General features: G+C 33.7%; 1 protein-coding gene across 1 annotated transcript; it reads left to right on the forward strand.

Moving 5' to 3' along the window:
- Positions 1 to 6874: 6874 nt before the first annotated feature.
- Positions 6875 to 12674, forward strand: LOC129221532 (uncharacterized). The gene is made up of 2 exons (XM_054856023.1): positions 6875 to 7579; positions 12561 to 12674. The coding sequence occupies exons 1-2, from the start codon at positions 6882 to 6884 to the stop codon at positions 12625 to 12627; spliced, it is 765 nt and encodes a 254-aa protein (XP_054711998.1). The 5' UTR covers positions 6875 to 6881; the 3' UTR covers positions 12628 to 12674.
- The last annotated feature ends 6134 nt before the right edge of the window (positions 12675 to 18808 follow it).

An 18808-nucleotide genomic window follows, 5' to 3' on the forward strand; every position in this document is an offset into this window, starting at 1 on the left:
AAAGTGAGACAAAGGCTCAAAATGCTTTGGAGTTCCCTGTGCTTCAGGGATGCATTTTACCAGAAGTGAACACCAATGAGAAATAGTTGAATACTGAGTTGGGACCAGCTTTACCTGAAAAGGGAATTTGTTTTCCTTGAAAAACAGACCAGGTACGCCGTTCCGGCATCAGTTCACCTGTACTACACATCGGTTAACCATATCAATGAAATTTTACGTTAAAGAGTGAAAAAACATCACTTTTTACAGCAGAAATAATACGTTAACTAATGTAAACAAATGATTTCCCCCGGTTATACTACAGCGCCATATTACGGGCAAAGCGGCGCCTTTGATCTTTTGAGAAATGACTGAGCCTGATAAGACACGCATCGAGTGAAGCCTTGGTTAAACATTACCAACACATATTTTCAAATCATCATGCCGTGGCGCGAGTTTCATTGTTGAATCACGCCGGTTATTCGATCATCGGCTATTATTTATATGAGGATGGTTTTATGACTTTACGCATTGTATTTAACGGATATATAAACTCTACCTCTACCAACTTATTATCAGTATCATTAAATAAGTTTTAATCCAATATGTATGTTTTTTCAATGCTTTTTGAGCAATTACGAATTGCTTATTATCCTCACTTGACCAAAATTGATGTTGTTCTGATATTTCAGATTACCATAACAACGGTTGCTTTTAATACTTGTTTAGAGAGTCAAATTTTCGTTTTTATAGTTACAAATCGTCTGTGGTTTGATTTTATTCATATTTATTTCAGGGTTTAACTCAAGCAACAGATTTAACTTTTGTGTGTGTGTGTGTGTGTGTGTGTGTGTGTGTGTGTGTAAAATTGCGTTTTTCCCGGAAAAAAACACTCACAAAGATGAACTTAAAGAAAAAAACTTCATCCAAAAAAACATTTTTAGCTTACTAATTCCATTCATTTAAGGCGGATAAGAAATGAAAATACATAACGGTATACGCTGTAAATAATCTTTATAATAAATGCATAGGTAGATATCGGCCATAAAACCTTTGTCTATATTACCACATCCTAATCCCCATTTTTTTCATGATGGATACGTCTCGTATTAACTATTTTAGAAAATCACCAATTATAACATGACGGGTGCAGATTTTTTAGATATTTCCATTCCATTCCGCTTGTAGAAACGAGTTCGAATTCAAGACATCAAAAATCAAATGTTTTCTATTTTATTATACTTTCTCTGTTACTGGTAGTTGAGACAAACTTTTTAAACGTTGTCAAACCAAACATGAATAGAATTTTTAATTATTCATAAAGTTAAAAAATAACTAAAATTAAAAAATTACTGTTCTAGGATGCCGCACTACAAATGCGTATTGCCTGAAAAAATAAGCAGAGTGACATGGAAATGAGCGAAACAGGCGCATATACAATTTTTCCTCTTCTCCCTCATTCCTGGCCTTAACTGGCCACTTAACAATTCGCAACTCCAACGAACTATAGGGGGCACTGCAGTCACTGTCTAATGGCGGAATTAAAAACTAAAACAAACGCATGTGGTAACGAAGAAAATGCTAAAAGTGTTGTGATTTTTGTTGTTATGTATGATATTTTCGCTTTATTCATTTGAAAAGATTTTTCAAAGCCTTTTGGTTATTCTGACCCATATAGAAAGATATTAGAAACCAAAAAGTATTACGAAAGTAAACAATTAATGCAGAACACACAGTAAGTTGTTCTGAAGCAGCCATTTTCACGATGTTGAATTCGGAATTCATAAATTTTTGGTTCGCTTCGAACGGCATTTTCATTTTGTACCGTTTTTTCTATACAATAGTACATATTAAGTTCAGTTTCGTGACCTTTCCGGCATTTGTTGACATTTTTGTCACATAGTGCACATACGTGGCAGACTGTCAAGAGTAACGTTTAACACTAGATAATTTATTTCTATGACTATATGATTGGATGTCTAAAGAAAATCATGCATTTAATTCATTCGTCATGGAAATGATTTACCTGATATGCGAAATCTTGTCAAGATACATTATTCTTTCACACAATTTTAAAACCATAACCTTATAAACAGATTTTTGGCGAACTTTTATTTTTTATTGTTCAAATTCTTAACGTTCTTTCTGGATTTTTCAATCTGTTCTGCGATAAATATTTTCAAGAAAATTTATTTACATACTTTCTATTTCAGTAGGATACTGTAGTAACAAAGGTTATTTAAATCATTTATGTGGAATTAGGTTAAGGAAAAGTGTCCAGTCAATGTTGTTAAGTTCGTTTTTTTTTTTCTTCATCGAATTGAAAAACTGATGTTTATTCAAATTCACTCAGAACAAAATAAATAAAATGTGTACTCACAGTTTATATATGGCGGTAGTTTTCTTTTCAGTTGATTGACCATTATTTCTTTTTGCTTATCGAATTCTGTAATCTTACTATCATTTTATTCCACTCATGATAAAAATTTAAAATGGTTTAACTAAAAACGCGAAATCTCGCCAAGGCTACTTTGCTCGCACAATTCCAAAACTATAACCCTAAACAACTTTGGCGAAACCTTTCAGCTGAGAATAAAAGGAATAAAGTAAATTCTTTCTCGGTTAAACATTTTTCATTTTGTTCTACGATAATAAATTCAAGAAAATATTTTGCATACTGTCCATTCCAACTAAATGCTGCTGTAAAATATGATTAGTTAAATTAATTTAAGATTAAAAAAAACTCATATTCTTACAAATTCATACAAAACAATAAAAAAATTTACCTGGTATAACGTTATCCAATTTTGTTAATCCAGAGTTTTCTTGTTTACGCTTCCACCATTTAATACTTTTTTGAAAGAAATAAGGAAAACTAACATTATTTTGAGAAACTCGAGAATACTACTAAGGGACGAATTAATTTCTGTTGTTGAAGGCGTTCTTAGACATGTTGAATGCGTTACTCAGAACAAACTGACCGCGTTTACCTCAAACAGATACACGTGGAGCGCAACGTGGCAATGTTTTAGTTGCATTCGCAGTTTTATAAATCACCGCAAGGTAGCGTATTCGAGCGCTAGAGTTCCGAATTATATGGCAAACGTCGTGGGACACTAATCGTTGATAAAATTAACAAATTAATTTCAAGGTTAAACTTGAGCAAGCATAGATTTGTGGACTCTGGGATTTCGGAAATTTTCAGACAATACAGGTTTTTGAGTTCTTCCTCGAATAAGTCATTAGTTTAAAAGCGTTTTTTAAAATATTTTTCTGCCTTATGCATGTTTTCCAAATCATAAAACCTTGCGTTCGATAATCAAAATAAGTGAGTGTACTCATGTACTCATGTTAGAAGTTATACTTAATAAATTCTAGACTTTTTTTGTTTTTTTTGGGGGGGAGGGTGGTACATTTTTAGTTAAAATGCGAATGTAATGTAACATGAAGACACTACGGAGCTAGTAAAAGAACATAAAATAACGTATAAAGGCATAAATCAGTAGGAAAACTGCATGCACGTGTTTCAGTGTTACAAGAAACCCCCTTTTCAACGCAAAGGAAGGGATGTCTTTTCCTTCACAAGCTTTTGAATTGGAAAAGAGGCAAATTAGTAGGAAAACTGCATAAACGTGTTTCATTGTCACAAGAAATTCTTTCTCAACACAAAAGGAAGGGATACCTTTTAGTTCACAAGCTCACTTCTTTTGCATTGGAAAAGGGGTTCTTTGTTTCCCAGAAACACGTGTATACAGTTTTCGTGCTCTTTTTTTTTTTTTTGCCTTTATACGTAATAAACGCAATTATTCATGAATCCGCAATTTTTCATGAGTTTGCACCGAACAACTAGAGTTCAGGAGTGCCCGAACTTTTTGGTATTTCACTTTTTCAATTTACAAAATGAAGCTCCAAATTTTAACGAATGATGAATACGAGTGCGTACTCATATATACAACTAACGGGAAAAGACATGATATATATATATATATATATATATATATATATATATATATATATATATATATATATATATATATATATATACCTACTCCCTGATGAGGCCCCAGTATTTTGGGATTTTTTCATTTTTTCGTTCATTTAAAAAAAAATTTCTTAATCAAATTTGTTGTCTACCAGTATCATAGAGCCGCCTATGGCGCCTATTGAACTAAGTAGTGAAGTTCATTTTGGTTGACTTGTCCAGATTATAAATACAGTATATGATAGTGTTTCTCTCTCTCTCTCTCTCTCTATCTATCTATCTATCTATCTATATATATATATATATATATATATATATATATATATATATATATATATATATATATATATATATATATATATATATATATATATTTATATGTATATATATATATTGAAAAATTAAGGATTTTGCAAAATGGTCACCAAACTTGTAGAATCGTCAGACAAAATTGACCTAATCAAAAAGGGTTTTGGGAGGTCACGATGACCTCCTATCGGATGGCCACTGATAAAATTTTATAACTAGGTTTCCTTTCACTCTCAGCTACAAAGATTTTAAAAAAAAAATTACTTTTTATTTTCGATTGAAAAGCGAGACGAAGAATCACGTTCAATAAAAATCGTTATGTTGCTTTTTCCTTCCTGTTTGTCTTGTTGCAGAGAAAACAATCTTCATGTTAAATGAAAAACGCGAAATACAGCTGTTTCTGTAAGACTTAGATCAAAAACACAGAAACAATTATGTAATATTCAGTACGTTTTTTTATTAATTATTTTATTTTATTTTATTTTTTTAAATTCATAAAAGAGGTTTAGCACAAATGATAAACCTGATTTCAAAAAATCTAATTTAGGAAACTCCTGCACATACTACAATAAGTAATACAAGATGTTAAAAAGAAGATTTTTTTTAATACAGCTCAAATAGACAAATGTGAAATATGTAAGCTCATTGAGCACTATATTCAGTTTCAAATGCTCAATGTGTGATTCTATAGAAAGGGGAAAGTTTGCAATGCATTTGTTTCAAAAAATTAATTTTATTTAAAAATCTGAAAAAGATTAAGAAAATACTTTAAAGGGTACGTATTTAAAATAAGACATCAGCAGAGCTTGATTATTTGTATGCTATTGTAATTTTGTAATTGGGAGCTCAGTAGGTATGTAAATGACACATTTTAATTTGTTCATTTAAATTTATTTATTCAGTTAAATATATTGCACACTACAGAAAAAATCTAATTACAGTGGCAAGCAGAAACGAGACTCGAGCAAGTAAAACAAAATAAATCTTTAAAAAATAAAACATTAAGACTTAAAATCATGCAGTGATACACTGAAATTATCTATATCGCGACAGCGAAAGTTAAAAAAATTGTAAAATTTGAAAAGAAAAAAATTCTTAACATAATTAAACTTTGTAGGATTGATTTTAAAACATAGACTTGGTCTACATCAGACATTCAAACTAGGGATGCAACGAATAATCGGCCATAAGCGGTCACTTTACCGATTATTTATAATCGGCCAAATTTTGCCGATTAATTGTTGGAGAAAAAAAAAATTTCAAAATCATTTTTTTAAGCATGCCTTCAACAAGAAACTATGATGAATACATTTTTTGAACAATAAATAAACGTAATTTGCTGCAAACATTATTTTAGAACTGCAGTATGAAAGTGTACAGAATAGAAACAAATGGTTTAGAAAGTGCTTGAAACTGAATGAAATCAGCCACCAAGGCTCCCCAGTTAACATTAAGTGATTTTATTAACATTAAAATGAAAATTGTCTGAAAGAAATTGCATGAAATTTTGAAATTATTTTTGAAAAATTAGGAAAGAGGAGAAAAATCGCCTCTCAGAAATAAACTGTTAACTATGTATTTCGAAAGTCAAAAAGAAAAAAAGAAAAGAAAAGAAAAAGTAACGGAGGAATTGGTAGCATTAAAAATAATCATTATGATCATCACCGATTATCAACAGCTGTTTAATCGGCAATCGGTAATCGGCCAATTTGTTAATCGGTGCATCCCTAATTCAAACATAGACATTGACTTAGTCTTACTTGGGACAGCAAGTTGGATGCAATAGACAATGTTCGGATAATTAATTAAGTTGTTAAGTACATTTAAGAAAAAACGCAGAAACGCAGACACAAAAGTTCTCTCACTGCTGGATTTAAGATTATAGTTGGGGAAAACTAAACCAGGTAGAGCCGTAATGCCGTGATTAGTACCTACGTAGCCTTCACAATGCTGGCAGGTTAGGTTTGCTCCAACTGCAGTAACATTATATATATTACACAGATTAGATTTATAAGTCAAAAAATCGTGATTATTTGCTCTGTTACACGAGTAATAATGGTTAAATTGAATTTTTCGAGAATTTTGGCTTTATTATTATAGTAGGGGTCCCAAATAGTGCCCTAATATTCCAGCTTGGAGTGTACAAGACAAAAATATACTGTTTTAATTGCTTGGTCGTTTGAAAAATCCTCAGTCTAACGCTTAAGAAAATCAGAACCAAATATGCTTTTGAAACGATATAGACCGCTGCGCTCACTGAACATGGGTGGTCAAAACCGTTTACATATCAACTGCCGAAAAATAACCCTATCGTGCGCTGTAGTTCTATTTTTACTCTATGGCGCATACAGCAATTTTGAAATCTCCTAGCTGGATAGAACTTTTTACTCATTTTACTCAAAATATTACGATTGTCACATACACCCGTTTGCCTCTCGTTGCATAACAAGCTTTTCATGTATACAATTATAAATCAATATATTAATATAAGTATGATCAAATTTCTTTGTTTCTTTCCACAGAACCTTTACACAGATTAGCATCTAGCATGAAGAAGTCAGAAAAACAACCCTTGTTCATAATGATATTAATGATAATTGTTCAGGGATCCATGGGTCAGTTGCCATTCTTTCTCCAACGTTTTCGACCAATAAAACATAGTCTGCTGGCTTCAGGATCTTCGCCTTACTCTTCATCATTTGGACCATCATCTTCATTCTTCTCTCGTCCCTACACCTCAGCATCTTCAAGCTATGGAGCCCCCAGTTCCATCTTTGGTGGACAATTCAGCTCCCTCCCATTCGGATCCTCCGGGACATTGAGTTTTGGATCACCCTCTTCTAGTAGCTTCGGAGGATTGGGCAGTCCAATCACAAGCTTCAGCAGCTTGAACAGTCCTCCAACTAGCTTCAGCAGCCTCAGCAACCCTTTTGGAAGCTTTGGTAGCTTAAGTCTTCCATCTAATGGCTTAAGTCTTGCATCAGGAAGCTATGGAAGTTCGTTGGGATCCTTTGGACTCGCATCACCAAGTTATGGTAGCTCATCGTTGTACGGTTCTTCTCCCAGTTTCCTGCATGCTTCGCCTAGCTTCAGTTCCCCATCAATAGGTGGGCCCCCAAGTTCAAAGTTTGGATCTTCTACACTATCACCTTCAAGTCTTGGCTCTTCTTCTCTGTTGGAATTGGGTACAACTAATAACTTTGACACTCTTGGAGGTTTTGACCATGCGGATCTTCTTGATGACTATCCTGGATTTTCCAACGCAGGATTTGCCAAAGATTTGAACCTGGCTGCATCTCAGACATTTAAGTAAGACACATGTTGATAAATATTACAAATCCATTTTCAAACAAACCTATACTACCGTGGACAGATGGACGAATCATATAAGCGATTTTGTACAGTAAAGCTAAAATACAATAGATGACAAAAAGGCAAAAAAATCAAAAATCAAAATTTGCAGTTACTGTCCTTGAAATGCCCACGGCAGTATAGATACCAATATGTTGCATCCATCTCGAAGTTTCCTTTGATATGAAAAATATGTATTTTTAAAATAGTAGAAATGTAACTCGCTTTGAGCGATTGTCACTAGAGGCTAATCAGCATTGGTTTAATCTGGGATCTATATTAGGGTGGGCCGAAAAAACTTTTTTTGGAAATCTGTTTTTGGATAGTGCGGAAAAGTTGCTATATGGGCCCGTTATTACCCATAAAAAATTTCGCTAAATTTGTTTAATATTTAGCCGGCGCTATTTGACCTTGAAAAACTGAAAAAAAGGGCAAAAATGCACTTTCTTCAAAAAAAAATGGGGGGGGGGGAGTTAAAAATAAAAGTTTGAAGTTAGTTTCAGCAAGCATTAGAAGTATCTGTCAGTGAATTAGTTGAAATCTTCAAAGACTTTTATACATTTCGTAGAATATTTAGCTAAGCTCCTTTAAGACTGACACATGGGAAAAATGAAAAAAAAAAAAATTTTAAAGTAGTTTCAAAATAAGTAAATACTGAAATGTTACGCAATACGTTACTTAGAAAAAACAGTGAAAATTCAATCACTTTTATGCGACATTTGTACGCCAATTTTAAAAAATGCACACACTCAAATAAAAAATAGTTACATAAGATGCTAATTTTTTAATCTTCGGTTCCAATTGTTTCTCCTGGATAATAGACGGCGCTTGAGTATTAAAAAAATGTGAATCCTCTGAAGTCTTTTAAACGGGAGACGGAATTTCGAATGTCATTGCATTATTATCTTTGTTTTGGTATACAACACGACTGTTATGTAGAAACGTGCGAAAAAGAAAGTAACGCGAGCAAGCACAAGTAGTCTTCTATTTGGACCTGGAAGAGATTTGTCTCCTCCCGATGCTTTATTTCTTCCAACATATGAGGACATTATCAGATGTTATCAAATCACTAAGATGCAAATAAAGGGAGAAGGAAGTAAGCAACCATCTTCAGCAAGTGTGGCCGCTGTAGTTGCAAAAAAAAGTTATTGATATTTGGGGGCGCGCTTCCCTTCCCCTTGTTTCGATAAGAAGAGTGATTGGCATGATTTTATCTCATTATTCTAAATATAATAGCGCAACAAAAAATGCTAAGAATATAAAGACGCAACTTTTACAATCAAAGCTAGGCAAATTTAAAGCAGAGGCTACGACTTTGACGTTTGTGCCTGCAAATGCGCAGATTTATATTCGTGTAATTGCAGAAAAAAAGCAAAAGTCCCTGATAGAGAAAAAAAAATTGTAATTGATCAAAGGACAGTAAGAAAAATGGTTATTGGAAAAGTGGATAATGTAACAATGCATATTTCACTCATCCTGAACAGCTTCTGCTGACAATGTTGTTTGACTCAAGAAAATACATTCGGGAATTAGCTGTTAGGTGCATTCTGAGCTCCAGAAGTAAGAAGACGAAGAGCTCGAATGGTTACGATTTTTTAAGCGTCCTAAACTCAATTTTGAAGCCATTGATTATGTTGATTTAGTTCATTGGGCAAACTGTGTTGCAACAGAGCCACCTCTTACAATGCATCTAAAAGACCAACAATTGAAAGAATTGTGCAAAGAACAGCCTACAGCTGTTTCGAGAAATTTCCCTGTCACACGGAAGCTGTGAAACGTTGTGTGAAACTAATAACCGAAGCTGCAATATAAGTTCGTGGTGAAACTGCACAAGATGGATACATTCGTGCCAAACTTCAAGCTAGGAAAGAACTTCCATTTCCATTAATTGGTAACAAGGGACAATATTATTCCAAAAAATAATATTCATTATGCATGAGGTATTATAAATCAAATTTGAAGATTTCTTTTTCAAAATTTTATTATCTTTATATGTAATTCTAGAAAATGTATGATATTATTGCGTGATAATAATTACTATGATTAATAGTGCTATTTAATTAATTAGTCTATGATTTAATTTTGAAAAATAATTTTCAGAATGGTTTTTTAAAAAATTCAATATTTTTTCATTTTTCTCCAATTTTTTGATGTTTGAAAGGAGCGGTTAAATGCTCATTAAAGTCAATGAAACATTTTATGGGCTCGAACTGGCTTATTATATAACATTTTCGGTGCATTCAAGCAAAATATTTGGAATTTAGGTTTTTTTTTTTTAAATGTCAACAAAAATTCATTTTTCTCATTTTTTTCGGTTTTTTAGTGTCAAATAGCGCCGGCTAGATATTTTTTAATATCCAAGAAATTTTTTGTGAGTGCTAACTAGCTCATGACGCAACTTTTGCGCGCTATCCAAAAATTGATTTCGAAAAAAAAATTTTTTCGGCTTATTTCGGCCCACCCTAATCTATATGCATAATGCAAACTTTTAATTGCATTTTTTCAGACTATACACAAAAGCACTGAAAACAAAAGACGTTTCATTTTGCCCTCCCCTTTTTGAAGCGACGGACGCCAAATTTTAGGCGCAATCCGAAATCATTGGAACCTGTCCAAAAAGGAACTATTGCTTAATTCTAAACAGTGTATCTTGAAATATGGAGATCTTTCTTAACGAGAAAATTGGATTCACAGAAAATAATAGTTACGTTGAGAAAGAATTTATTCCATTTGAGTGATTAAACGAAAAGGAACTACAGTAGAGCCTTATTGTTACCGTTAACCGGATAAAATGTGTACTTTAAAAAAAAAGATATGTTTACATACATAATTTTAAATTATGATAGCAAGAATTAGTCTTCAGATAAACAAGGCTACGGGGGTTGTTTTCTTCAGGCAAACGTAGTACTTTTTGTCACTGAAATTGATAGAATAAGCAAAAAATAATAATAATAATAATAATAATAATAATAATAATAATAATAATAACATGGACCTAGAAAATACTTTCATTTTCCCAACAGTTATTTTTTAATTAATTTTTTAAAATGTCCGATTTTTCAAACAAGGCATGATCTTGATGACGCCACAAATGATGCTCTTTGGCGCATCTTTCTATCGCGTTTCCACGTTATAATCAAGAAGCGAATTAAAATTGCGCTCTACGCTTGCTGTCAACCATATCGTTGCCAATACACGTGAGTAAAGATGCGAAATAAATATTTTGCTCTGTGAATGGCAACACAGAATGGCATTTCACCATTTGTGATATCATCGGACAGAAGCATAAACATTGAAAGCGCGTCGATTTAAGTAATTTATTTAAAAATATCAAACTTAAACAAATTATTTAAAAAATTGTCAGATTCTATGTTTTTAATCATGCTCCTTCAGAAAAAAAAATACTTTTAAAATTTTGGAAACGACCCCATTACATAACTACTTTCTATCTCCCACGATTCTTTGCAACAAGTCAAAGAGTCACTTTTTTAAACCTTTGAGATCAATGTTACATCAATATTTTCTTAACTGCAAGAAAGAGTTGTTTTTCATTTTATATTTCTTGTATTAGGGGTGTCCACGAGGGGGATCCATGGTGTAAACTGCGTCATTGAAATTTTTAAGGAGGAGAGGGATTAAAGGTTTTCATCTCATTTGGAGGCTCCCGTTCTCGGGGCGCTCTGTATCATTTGAGATGTGCTCATCACAGTCCCCCCTCCCTCCCATCGCTGGGGCTCCAAAGGGGATGGGACCCTTGGTTTCTGAATTGGGTTGATTTCTCGATTTGGGGGGGAGGAGTTGGACTGTCATGCCACCCACCTTACAGTCCGGACCTCGTTCCAAGTGGCTATCACTCGTTCCCCAAGTTAAAGCAACACTTGGGTGTCCAACGCTTTCGGAGGGCAACGAAATCAAAGAAGAGATGAAACACTTTCCCAACGGGTTGGGGGGGCAGTTACATGACAATGAGATACAGAAATTGGAGCTCCACCTACAATAAAGCGTAGAAAAAGATGACGATGATGTAGAAGAAAAGAGCAAAGGTTCTTCATTCCAACGAAGTAAATTTCCATGAAAATAAACTATGTTGGCCATTTGTAAAATTGGTTAGAACTTTTTTTTTTTTTTTGGATCAACCCTCGTATAATTTAAGCCAAACTTGTTGCAATGAATCGAAAGCAACTAATTCCTACATTTTAAATTTAATTGTATAAAGAATATTGTAGCAAAAACTTCAGAAAAATCTTATTACTTTAAGCTCATTTGTGTTGCATATTGGAGAAATGGTTGTTTGCTTGTGGGCAATTAAATTTACCAGGCATATCAATAGTTGCATAAAAGACCCAATACAAAGACTCTAAATATGTTAGATCTGTTATTTAATTGCATGAAACACGGGGGCTCTACCTCAACATAATACAATTTAATGTTGAAGATTTCAAGAAACAATATTTTTAAAATATTTTTTGGACGCATCTCATAAGTGAAAAAAATACTTTATGGAAAGGGATATGTTTTTTTTTTTTTTTCCCCACGAAAAGCAGTACCGGAACTATTTTTTGGTGCGTTCCGGTAGCAATTCACCCTTGTTTCAAGAAAGTATCAGGGGTGTTAGTGGACTCAAGTAAAATTTTCTGAAGACCGTATGAAATTTTAGAAAACTATAAAGAAACTAGCCCTCCCCCTTCCCCTGTAAAAACTCATTAAATATGCAAAAACCAAATCATTTAAGAAAATACCATTTATTTATTTTTTTTCGGTTAAATATTTTTTAAGTTTTAAAATGTTTTGTCAACTTTTAAATTTTTGGAAATTTTGGATCACAAACACCTCTGGATAGTAATTATATTTTATAAATTTATCTGACTGGTTATTTTTAACTGGTGGATGTATATTGTAAAAAAAAATACTACAAGAACTTCCTTTTTCTCTTTTTTAGATTCCAGGCTCCGCCACCGCTTGGCAATGAATTCGTTTTCTTCCGACGATCTTCTGAGAAGAAGTAAGAACACTAACGCCACCTGGTGTGGTATTGCACACTCCCTTCATCCCACAGTGCATCGCCAACTTTCATAACACATATGTTATATTATACACACCTCACTTCTGTAAATAAAACATTGTTCACTATGAGTAACGGTTTCTTGTTTAAAAAATACGCAGAACAATCAACTGTATGCAGATGTACATGGATCTCTAAATTAAATATTGAAAAAAGTTACGTCAAAGAAATCGTGAAATTCTGTGTGTGGCGGGCCTGCGTCCAGGAGACAGCATAGCACCCACAGCCTTGAAATTTTGTATAAAATTACTTTGAGCCCCAGAGGGGGGGGGGGTTGCACCTAGGATTTTTCATTTTAAATTTGATTTTTTTTGTAATTTTTTTTAAGCTAAAATTTTGCGTAAATTGCCCATTTAATGGATGAAAGATTTCCCACATCACATATCATTCAATGTCGTTCGAAATAGATTTTTTTTTTTTTCTGAATCAAATAAAGCTTGTTCCAATTTTCTCAGTTAATTAAAACAGCAGATTAAAGGTTTCTATTTCAGCCAAAAGTCCTAAGCTCGACTCATTTCAAACCTAAAGCTAAAGAGCAAAATACATTACTCGAGACCACGAATTTGAAAGTCACTTTTACAATACTGCATAACGAACAATACTGCAGTTTTGCAATGCTCAAGAGCATGCACCATGGTGTTGCAAGAGCCCCTTAGGAGTTATAACTGTGCAAGTTGGTACAAGTTAGTTTAGAACCAAGGAAAGGGTTGCTGCTCAAAGCGCTTTTTACTTCCTTTTACAAAAAAAAGGAAGTATTGTTTTCGCGAAAAAAATTTCACTCAAAAATCGACCTTAATTTCCATTTTACTCACCCCCGAATGAATATTGAGTTTTTTTTTCCATTCGACCACACGTGGATAAGTACCTAAGAACGTATAGACATGCGAAACATCCATAATGACGATTCCCGAGTTAATTACAACGAATTTTCTTGTGACGTCTGTATGTATGTATGTGCGGATATGCGTATGTATGTCGCATAACTCAAGCACGGAATGTCCTAGAAAGTTGAAATTTAGTACGTAGACTCCTAGTGGGGTCTAGTTGTGCACCTCTCCGTTGCATTCGGGAGTTTCTAAAGGATTCTTTTGCCCCTTTTTGGGGGGAAATCACTGTTAATTCCGATGTAAACTCAAGTGCTGTTATAATTTGTCTGACACTTGGCGAAAAATCGCCAGTCTTTTTGTCGCGAAGTTGGCGATTTTTTTTTTTTAAATCTGTTTCAATTTGGACACTGTTGGTGATATTTAGAGAGTAGACTATTGAATCACATTAAAATTGCCAGTAATGGGGAAATGACATTAAAGTGGAGTAAAAGGAAGTCATGTGATGCACACATCAGTTCGTTTTTATTAAATATCTCTATCAAGTTCTTTTTGTCTTCGGGAGGGAGCGAGATTCTGTTCTCATTACATAGGCGTCGGAGCCGGGGGAGCTAGGGGAGCTTGAGCTACCCCTGGAATATCCCCTTCAGACCGGCTCAGCTCCCCCGGAAAAATTCTCGCATAGGAGCTTTCTGTAGTACATTGTTTACCTCCAACCCCAACCTGATTTCAAAAATGTGATCTGCCTTTTCTAAGAATTTCCACCTAATAAGCAACAAAAGCAGGGGACAGAGGGAGTGGTCAGGGCACTTGAATCCACCTTCACCCTTTTTCTCACTGTTTACACACCTCTTGATTCCCGGAAGAAAAATAAAAGAATTTTAGACAAGCTATCCTACCGGCAGCGGAAAAGTGGGCTTTGCCCCGCGGCCTGCAAAAATCAGTACCAGTACCGATAGGGGTTTGCTCCCCACCTTGAGCTCGTGTTTCGGGAGCGGCATCGCAGTTTAGTTCACATTTTTATTAATTTTCCTCGCATACCGTTTTTTTGTCACGTTATCACAAAAAAGATAGTGAGTCAGTTTGACATTTAAATATGAATAATATGGAAGGTGCTACAGACATAACTATAAACTAGTATGTTGTGGCTATCACGAAACTTTCTTCTATATTTTTCTTTTTTTTTTCTGATCCCTCCCCATGCTTGACGAGGAAGCAATATTCCCAACAAAAACAAAATTACACATGAAAAAACTTGACGACCATCCCAATGTCTGCATTATTGCAAAAGCAAAACAAAGAGCGAAAATTGAAAATTACTTTAAAAGCCTTACTTGAATTAATTACAAATATTTTATTTATTAACAAACATAAGATGGCAACAGTTAAAAATTTTAAATCATTGAGATAATATTTCCGATCATTTCCATACAATTAAAATCACGAGAAATACGCAGACGACAACCTATTACGATTTATCTTTCTTATTGTTGCATTAATAAAGCTATTTTTATTCGCAAAAAAAAAAAAAAAAAATCAACACCTCTTGGAGCGATTGGAGTCAAAATTGAACCAAAGCCTGTTTACGTATGGATTCACATATATTCCAAATTTCCACCAGAACGTGGCATTACTTCTTGAGATAGGGCACTCACAATAGAAAAAAAGAACGGGTGATTGCGCTACCCCATTTTTAGCTGTTGACACCAAAATAAAATCAGCTCTTATACCCACTAAGGGCTACTTGTCAAAAAATTTTTGTTTGATTCCGTTCGTTATTTCTTGAGATACAGCAGTCACAATTGACGACAAAAAACGTTCTATAACTCAACCCCCGTTTGAGCTATTGACACCAAAATTGAATCAGCACCTGCTCCTGTTAAGGGCAACATATGGACCAAATTTTGTTTGATTCCGCCAGTTACTTGCTGAGGAATAGCAAGCACGCGTAACTCAAAAAACGTCCCATTGCTCCACCCCCCTTGGAGGAATTCGCGCCAAAAACCAATGGGCACAAGTTCACATAGGGGCACATATGTGAGCCAAATTTCGTTCAATTTCATGCGGTAGTTTTTGCTGTAGAGCGGCCACAAAAAACTGGTCACACACAGACGTGACACACATACACACACACACATACACACATACACACATACACACATACACACACACACACACACACACACACACACACACACACATTTTCCAAAAATAGTCGAAATGGACTCAGCACACCTCAAAACGTTCGAATCCGTCAAAATTCGAAATTCGAAAATTTGCACGAATCCAATACTTTTTTCTATATATTAGATATAGAAGAAAGTAAAAAAGGTTACTAAGGTAAGCAAATTGTTCAAATCAAATGATTTCAACTTTCCAGAAACTTATCTTATTTTAAGATATCTGACTTCTTAAGGCACAATGTACAGAATTTCCAGCGAAGTCCTTTGAAACTGGTTGATTAAAATAAACTTGCAAAATATAACGTGAAAGTTAAACTAAAAGACCAAGTGATCGTGTTCTTTATTCATTGCAATTACCTACAAAAAAAAAAAAAAACTCCGGGGAGGGGGGGGGATCCCCATTTACAAACAAATTAATTAATTCATTTGTTTTACTCCGTCGTTTATTTCTCTCTTTTATAATTTTTCACTCCTTCATAAAAAGTTAAGCCCCGAACAAAGAAAAATCTTTAAAGACTTTCCAAAAGTCTATGTAGTTACAAAACAAGAAACAGTCCTAAATTAATTCGAGAGAGATCATGAACGTACATATATTTCGGTTTAAATTCTGTTTCGATCAAAAGGTACCATCAGATCGCAAAAATGTCATTGCTCGATGATCTATCGAAACCGAAAGTAATCTGTTGCCAGATAGAGACCCTGTAGCGCCCGAAATATTATTCAAACAAATTTTTTATTTATTTTTGATGGGAAATATTATCAAAAGAAACAACATAAATCGGTGGCGTACTCAGAAATTACTTTTGTAGGCGCCCCCTTATTTTATTGTTTTCGGCAGTTACATAGCAATTATTTTTATTTGATTGGTAAAACAGCAATGTATTCACCATAATTATTCTTCTGAAGGATTAGAGAAATGTGTAGTTCAAAAGCATAAACATTTGTGGCAAGTTGGGACACTCAAGCAAGTATTCTCCCCCCCCCCCCCCCAAAAAAAAAATCTAAAAAAACCTCACAAACGATTTTTTTATATGAAGGTTCGTTTTTCAATTTTTTCACTTATTTTCTTGGTGTAAAATCAAAGTACTGAACTCACTTCCCTGGCCGAAAAAACAATTCACACTAAAAAAAATAATAATTATTAAACACTTGAAAACATTGCATATTACATACCAGTCACACTGCAGATAATTGACGCAAAGAAACTTTTTGAATTATTGATGTTTATTCCTATTACATTTACAGATATAATTAAGATTTTAAAAGAAATTAAGTAACCTCATAATATGAATTAATATATTTTTATATTTCAGAGGGTATTGCACCCATTTTTTATCATAATTCGATCAAATTGATCGAAACATTTGATCAATCGTGTCAACATCAGATTTCGTTTTGTTATAAAACAAAATAGTTGGTGACTTTTGGTTACTCCAGAGTTGCTTTTGTTATGATGTGAAGTGGAAAACAATATTACGGCTCTTTGTTTCTTTTTGTTGATGTACAAACATATTGTTACATCGTCAGTGACACCGAATTAGGAGCTTTGTATCTCTCGATATGTAGACAATATTTCAGTTGGAATATATGATCTACCTTTTTTTTTTTTTTTTGAGTATAACTACAAATGTCAGACGGCATGACAGCAAAGGTTGAGCAAATGATAGTGAGGATAAAAATTGCAGATAATATTTTTCGATGCAACGGGCCACATGCATGAGCTTCGCGGCCCCCATGTGGTTGAACATCACAGGTATAAATAAATGAAATCACTATGAAATACCAAAGCGTAAGACCTAATACATCAAGTATTACAAAAAAAAAAAAACTGGAGAAACACATTTTTTCTAACGGACATTTAGCGTGTAACGTAAATATAAAATCTTGGAAAAAGAATAAGCAATTTTGTTTTTTGGTAAAAACAAGCTACACGCATTTCCCAAGATGAGGTTGGAAGAAAACATTTCAATTAAATAGAAGAGGTGTCAGAAAAAAAAAAATTCCTGCTATAAATCTTCGAAATTCAACATGGGTACCCAGTTATTGAGAGTAAGGGAAAATTTTGGTCATTGACGCTAGGGTTAAGATTAAAATATTTCATATTTCTTAGGAACTTTCCCTATAGTTGAAGATGAAATCTAATGAATCAGAAACCCCTATAAATATAATTGCCAAAGAAACTAATATTAGCTTCAAGCTTCCAGTTGAAAATGCTAATCCTTTTTGAACTGGCATGGCTAACCAGCAAATTGAGACACTTGAGTGTCGTTTCGACAACCTGTTTGAATAAGACTTTTCATTGCAGTTTAAAAAAAAAAAAATAACAGAAATGCATTGAATGGCCACATTTAAGACTGATTTATTTGAGATTAAAACTACCTAATTTTAATCTAGATGTCAACTCCCTAGTAGAGGAAAAACAGCGTCAAAAATTACCTTTGATGATTTGCTTTTGAGTTTTCTTACAGCTATGCAAGCTAAGTGAATGCAATAAAATTATTTTGAATTCTCTTCTTTAACGCATATCTATATCAGTGGTGCAGGATGAGGGGAGAAGGGGATTAATATCTCCAGAACTCTTGCTTTTCTTTCACTTCTCTTCCCCATATTATTTACACTTAAGGACAGTTATGAGCAAATATCCCCACGGGTAGAAGTGACCGACTAGTAACATTTAGGACATTTTCCACAAAAATATAGGACAAATATAGGACACATTATATGAATAATTTTGCTATGAAAAAAGAAATAATACATATCATATATTATTTAGTTATTCTTATCAATGATTTTGTCTTAAAAAAAAACCTCAAAAACGAAATTTACCTTACATCTGAAATGACTTCCCTGTAGTTGAAAGAATAATTTTTGAAAAAAACAATGTACTTTTTAGACTAAATAACTAAACAAAATTTGAACAAAGATAATTTTTATTTTTTCTTCCTCACTCATGATCCAAGCACTAATTCCACTGTTCTTTTATTTTATATCTAAACTGAAGCCTTTACCACTTGTATTAAGAACAGAGCTTGAGAAGGATCCTTCAGACGTTTTTCAGAGTTTTTTTTATGCTTGAATGTTTTAGCATGCGCCTCAATTGCGAAAATCCACTATTGCT

The sequence above is a fragment of the Uloborus diversus genome, chromosome 4 (genome assembly GCF_026930045.1).
Source record: "Uloborus diversus isolate 005 chromosome 4, Udiv.v.3.1, whole genome shotgun sequence".
Lineage (NCBI taxonomy): Eukaryota > Metazoa > Arthropoda > Arachnida > Araneae > Uloboridae > Uloborus > Uloborus diversus.

Coding starts and splice junctions, on each gene's coding strand:
- LOC129221532 (XM_054856023.1), top strand. CDS start 6,882: ATGGGTCAGTTGCCATTCTTTCTCCAACGTTTTCGACCAATAAAACAT. Junction 7,580..12,560: donor GCTGCATCTCAGACATTTAA/GTAAGACACATG, acceptor TCTCTTTTTTAG/ATTCCAGGCTCCGCCACCGC.